This window comes from Pistacia vera, unplaced genomic scaffold (genome assembly GCF_008641045.1).
Source record: "Pistacia vera cultivar Batoury unplaced genomic scaffold, PisVer_v2 Contig820, whole genome shotgun sequence".
NCBI lineage: Eukaryota > Viridiplantae > Streptophyta > Magnoliopsida > Sapindales > Anacardiaceae > Pistacia > Pistacia vera.
This window is the reverse complement of record NW_022196691.1, coordinates 566,877-572,881: the sequence shown is the minus strand read 5'-3', so window position 1 is coordinate 572,881 and position 6,005 is coordinate 566,877. Positions and strand designations below refer to the sequence as shown.

At 33.7% G+C, this 6,005-nt stretch overlaps 2 protein-coding genes across 2 annotated transcripts; one reads left to right on the top strand and one right to left on the bottom strand.

Moving 5' to 3' along the window:
- Positions 1-2,010: 2,010 nt before the first annotated feature.
- Positions 2,011-2,420, bottom strand: LOC116117697 (double-stranded RNA-binding protein 4-like). Its single transcript, XM_031403712.1, has 2 exons — positions 2,255-2,420; positions 2,011-2,165 (listed from the first exon to the last, which is right to left on the bottom strand). The coding sequence occupies exons 1-2, from the start codon at positions 2,418-2,420 to the stop codon at positions 2,011-2,013; spliced, it is 321 nt and encodes a 106-aa protein (XP_031259572.1).
- Positions 2,421-3,243: 823 nt separating this feature from the next.
- On the top strand, positions 3,244-4,067 carry LOC116117696 (double-stranded RNA-binding protein 8-like). The gene is made up of 2 exons (XM_031403711.1): positions 3,244-3,486; positions 3,834-4,067. Exons 1-2 carry the CDS (start codon positions 3,244-3,246, stop codon positions 4,065-4,067), a joined length of 477 nt encoding a protein of 158 aa, XP_031259571.1.
- Positions 4,068-6,005: the final 1,938 nt, after the last annotated feature.

The window sequence follows — 6,005 nt, the reverse complement described above, 5'->3', positions numbered from 1 at the left end:
GTCACATGTGAAAGTGTTTTTTTTTTTTTTTTAATCTCCAGAAATAATTAGGGCCCTTTTGGTACACAATTTTTTACTACTCTATTCCCTTTTCTATCCATAATACACAATTATTTCCTTATTCTCAAAATATTATTCTACTTTATTCAATTCTTTTTAAAACCCCTAGGTTTGTTAATTTAACTAAACACCCCTCAAATTTTTTTTTTTTTTTGGAAATTGAGAAAAACACCCTACCAACCCACATTTGCCAGATTCCTGCCACCACCGTCAGAAGGTGGTCGAAATTTGGTATAATGATGCATTACTGGCTGGATTTGGTCGGTAGTGTATTGATTTAGCCTTTTTCGGCCAGATCCACCATGGATCCAGTCGAAAAAGGCCATATCTACGGCCAAAAGATCTAGCCGTAGCCAGTCGTCATTGATGGCCATATCTTTGGCAGTCATTGACGATCAAATGCAGCCAGATTTGCCGTCAATGGCTAGATCTAGCTATAGATCTGACCTTTTTCAACCAGATACACCTTTTTCAACCAGATACACCGTGGATCTGTTCGGAAAAGGTCAGATCGGCACACGTCTGGCCAAATCCAACCTGTTGTGCGTCGATACGGCCACCCTCTGATAGTGGTGGTGGGCTGTCGGTATTTAATGCATGGGTCGGGATGTTTTTGTTAATTTTCAAAATTTTATTATAAGAGTGTTTTGTAAATAAACAAACCTAGGGGGTATTTCTGTTAATTTTCAAATCTTACATCGTAATAACCACTCAATTTTACCTTTTTTAAAATATTATTCTAAAAAGTATCAGAATAATGAACCAAGTGCACCCTTATTTCTTATGTGTTTAATTTAGTTTTTTAAATTGTGCCATTCTTTGTTCTCCCTCCCCCCTTTCTCTCTCTCTTATTTCTTATTGGAATTTTAGTTGACCATATTTCTTTTCCTTGGGTGCCATAAAATGTTTTATGGGCATGTTTTGTATTATTTTTGTCTCTTAAAAGTATCCAAGCGAAAAAACTTGGGCGTCGCTTTTTTTATTTTCGTCAGCAAAAACATTGTATGATGAATTATGTCGTCGCTAAGTTCGCCGCCAATTTGCTTCTCGCCATCTTGTGAGAGGATTAGAAATTTCGCGAAACTATTGGCAACCAATTTCATATTTCGTCGCTAATAGTTACCTTTGGCGACGAATTTTGAAATCGTCGCTAACAAAATTGTAGCTAAAAGCCCATTTTGTTGTAGTGTATCCTATCAAGATTAACCTTGGAACCTGTAATTTTAAGGGCATCAAAAGCTTAACTAGAATAGTGAATAGTTTAAAGAATTAAGTATCAAATAAATATGTTTTTGCATCACTGATCCTACCATGATTCTACAATATAAAGAAATTAAAAGTTGGCAAAATTTCTGATAAATTTTATGAAACTTCAGAAGAAAACTATTGAAGAGGTGTATGGTGAATTGTAAAACTAAATAGAGTCTGTTTCATGGAAAACTTTTAGTCATCAAAAAGTTGAAATATAGCTATGACATCCTCCAAGAAATTAACATCCGACGAACAGATGAAATTTTTAAGTGTATGTTTTAGTTGTTCTTACCTACAGACTAGAAGAGCTATACAAATGTTAAAAGCTTTTATTTAAATATTTTATATTGTTTGGTTGCAACACAAAAAGAGTTTACGAACAAGGCAAACTTAATGTAGATGGCATCGCAATTTTTTCTGTGTGCAGTCACTTGTTCGAGGCTTTCGCTTATTCTCACTGTTGCAATTAACAGTTGGACAGATAGACTTCAATTTGGAGGTTGAAGGTTGTATACAAGATGAAAAAAATGCCTAAATTGTTAGATTATGCTACAGGATATGAGAATAATCTTGTCTTTTCTAAAACTTGTAGGAGTGTAAAAGATACTTACAGAAACATCATTTGCCTTCTCGGAAGAAACTACTAAAACATTTAGATCTTAGCAAATTATTAACCTCTAGCAGAATTCTAAATTCGTCTCATTCACTAACTAATATAAGCTCAACTTTATTACCTGGTGTTGATGGAGCTGGTAAATTGCTCTGGTTAGTGCTCAAATTTTTTACTTCAGGTACAGCAACTTGAACTCTGGACTTGGAATTGATTATTTGTTGGAGGATTCCTGAATCAGATTCTGAAAAATAATGCAGGTTAGTTGGAGAGAAGACAAACTTGCTATTAGAAAGAAGATTCATAAACTTTAAATGAAGCATGCAAATGTACCAAGGAGTGATCGAATGGCAACGCGTGCAACTAGCTGTTTTGCTATCTTCTTGCTTCTGGCTTCTTCGCCTTTGTAAACTTTACCATCAAAAACCAGAGTAGACATGAAAATTGGACGCATCTGTTCTCCACCGGTCGTTGAATATTCAGGTATTTTCAGGTTCATTTTGATAGCATATTCAAATAGGATCAATTTGCAATATGTTGGATCCTAAAAAACATGAAGTGAACATAATTTATATGAATAAACAAGACTACCAGATCCTAGATGAGTTGATCTCTGAATCTATTTCTCTTAACATCTTAATAGAGTGTACAAGCACAAATATGTCTACTAAACCTTGGAGTAAAACTATCTAAAAGATAAACATGAAGTCCACCATCAATGCCCTTTTACATTAAGGAAAATTAATGTGAGGCAATATAAGCATATACAGAGCCAGAATTTTCAATTTTAAACGAAATCATGTTTTTAAAATTCAGACTCCCGTTCAATGACATCGAATTAGTATTAAAAGACAAAATTTTACATCAAGTGAGCTGAAAGTGCAGCAGAGCACCTAAATACGAGGTTTTCCTCCAACATTTCTGGTTTCAGTTATGTTCTCAAGAGCAACTTTTGTAGCATCCTACTCAGCTTCTTTTCGCTTCGGAAATGTTCCTCTAGATACATAATTTTTTTCATTTACCAGAACACATGATCTAAACTTTGGTACATGTGTACATCCTTCATTTCTAATTCGATATTCCGGTAGTGATATGCCTAATTTTTGTGTATATTTTTGCAATATGTTTTTATAAATCACTGGTCTGGGTAAACTTAAACAAATATAAAATAGATGGCTTTCTCAATATGAAATCTTGCATCAAAAATCAGAAATCACATGAAGGACCAAACTTATTGAGATATTTGGAAAAGTTACAATTTTTCTTAGGTTTACTTGGAAAGTCATCTATTTTATATTTGTTTAGGTTTACTTGGACTAGTGATGTATACAAACAGATTGCAAGAATATACACAAAAATTAGGCATATCACTGTCGGAATATCGAAATAGAAATGAAGGATTTACACATGCACCAAAGTTTAGGTCATGTGTTCTGTTAAATGGAAAAAATTATGTATCTAGAGGAACATTTGTGAAGCGAAAAGAAGCTGAGCAGGATGCTGCAAAAGTTGCTCTTGAGAACATAACTGAAACCAGAAATGTTAGAGGAAAACCTCGTATTCAGGTGCTCTGCTGAACTTTCAGCTCACTTGATGTAAAATTGTCTTTTAATATTAATTCAGTGTCATTGAACGGGAGTCTGAATTTTAAAAACATGATGTCGTTTAAACTTGAAAATTTTGGCTCTGTATATGCTTATATTGCCCCACATTAGTTTTCCTTAATGTGAAAGGGCATTGATGGTGGACTTCATGTTTATCTTTCAGATAGTTTTACTCCGAGGTTTAGTAGACATATTTATGCTTGTACACTCTATTAAGATGTTAAGAGAAATAGATTCAGAGATCAACTCATCTGGGATCTGGTAGTCTTGTTTATTCATATAAATTATGTTCACTTCATGTTTTTTAGGATCCAACATATTGTAAATATATCCTGTTTGACTATGCTGTCAAAATGTACCTGAAAATACCTGAATATTCAACGACTGGTGGGGAACAGATGCGTCCAGTTTTTGTGTCTACTCTGGATTTTGATGGTAAAGTTTACAAAGGCGAAGAAGCCAGAAGCAAGAAGATAGCAGAACAGCTAGCTGCACGCGTTGCTATTCGATCACTCCTTGATACATTTGCATGCTTCATTTAAAGTTTATGAATCTTCTTTCTAATAGCAAGTTCGTCTCCTCTTCAATAACTTGCATTATTTTTCAGAATCTGATTCAGGAATCCTCCAGCAAATAATCAATTCCAAGTCCAGAGTTTAAGTTGTTGTACCTGAAGTAAAGAATCCGAGCGCTAACCAGAGCAACTTACCAACTCCATCAACACCAGGTAATAAAGTTGAGCTTATATTAGTTAGCGAATGAGACAAATTTAGGATTCTACTGGAGGTTAATAATTTGCTAACATCTAAATGTTTCAATAGTTTCTTTCGGGAAGACAAATGATGTTTCTATAAGTATCTTTTACATTCTTACCGTAGATTAAGCAAACGCTCGAGATAGGTTTAGCGTTCTATGAAATCTAGATATAATTCCATCAAGCTTAAAAGACTTTGAACTAATAATCTTCATTTTGTTGGGTGCGGAAGCTTAATAGGGATAAGTAGGGAAATGTAGCCTGAGAAGGTATGTTTTACAACTTAGGGAATTCGATTTTCAATCAAGAAATTATAACTTGGGTAATAGATTCTATGATTTGGGTTAGCATATCTAGGTGAAATCAACACCCTAGCATTTTTTAGCATTGTTTAATTAGTTAAGTTGTTGGGTTTTGCTTTAATTTCATTATCATTCATTTATATTTTGTTAATTTGTATTTAGTTTGTTAATTTTCCATCAATCCAGTTATTGTTTCTCAATTAGGATTTAAACTAGAAAGATGGTACTTAGTAACACTATCTCGGGAACGATACTCACTTATCACTTTATTACTTTTGCGACTAGTGTACTGCTACACATTGCATCTTGAATTACAACCGCATCAAATGGTTGCCAAAAGCTTCAAACAAATTCATGTATTGACTTGAAGAAACCTTTTCACCGGTTGCCATGTAAATCCATTTGGATTATGCTTGCGATTGTAGCATAACATGATTATGAGATTTGGCAAATGGATGTCAAAACGGCTTGTTTTTGTTATTTTATTTCATTTTTGAGTATGAATTGAGTTGTTTAGTTAGGGTTTGATGTAACCTTGATACAATGATTCAAATTTATATGAATTAATTTACTTTGAGTTTTAATTTCATGATTGAGTGTTTATCTCTTTGCTTAATGACTTTTGGATGCTTGATCACCATTCAAATGTATGTTGTTCACAATGAGACTGAGAAGTAATTTGTGATTGTGCCTCTTGGGATAAATACAGTAGATTAAGCAAACGTTAGAGATAGATTTAGCGTTCTATGAAATCTAGATAGAATTCTATAAAGCTTAAAAGACTTTGAACTAATAATCTTCATTTTGTTGGGTGCGGAAGCTTAATAGGGATAAGTAGGGAAACGTAGCCTGAGAAGGTATGCTTTAAAACTTAGGGAATTCGATTTTCAATCAAGAAATTATAACTTGGGTAATAGATTCTATGATTTGGGTTAGCATATCTAGGTGAAATCAACACCCTAGCATTTTTTAGCATTGTTTAATTAGTTAAGTTGTTGGGTTTTGCTTTAATTTCATTATCATTCATTTATATTTTGTTAATTTGTATTTAGTTTGTTAATTTTCCATCAATCCAGTTTATTGTCTCTTCAATTAGGATTTAAACTAGAGAAATCGGTACTTAGTAACACTATCCTCGTGGGAACGATACTCACTTATCACTTTATTACTTTTTGCGACTAGTGCACTTGCTACACATTACATCTTGTAATTACAACCGCATCAAATGGTTGCCAAAAGTTTCAAACAAATTCATTATATTGACTATGAAGAAACCTTTTCACCGGTTGCCATGATTAAATCCATCCGGATTATGCTTGAGATTGTAGCATAACATGATTATGAGATTTGGCAAATGGATGTCAAAACGGCTTTCCTGAATGGAAACCTTGAACAGGATGTGTCTATGACACAACCTAATGGTT

Bases quoted from the DNA above. Each gene is read 5' to 3' on its own strand.
- LOC116117697 (XM_031403712.1), bottom strand. From the start codon at position 2,420: ATGAACCTGAAAATACCTGAATATTCAACGACCGGTGGAGAACAGATG. The intron at 2,166-2,254 runs GTACATTTGCAT...ATTATTTTTCAG, and splicing joins TGCCATTCGATCACTCCTTG to AATCTGATTCAGGAATCCTC.
- LOC116117696 (XM_031403711.1), top strand. From the start codon at position 3,244: ATGTATACAAACAGATTGCAAGAATATACACAAAAATTAGGCATATCA. The intron at 3,487-3,833 runs GTGCTCTGCTGA...CATGTTTTTTAG, and splicing joins GAGGAAAACCTCGTATTCAG to GATCCAACATATTGTAAATA.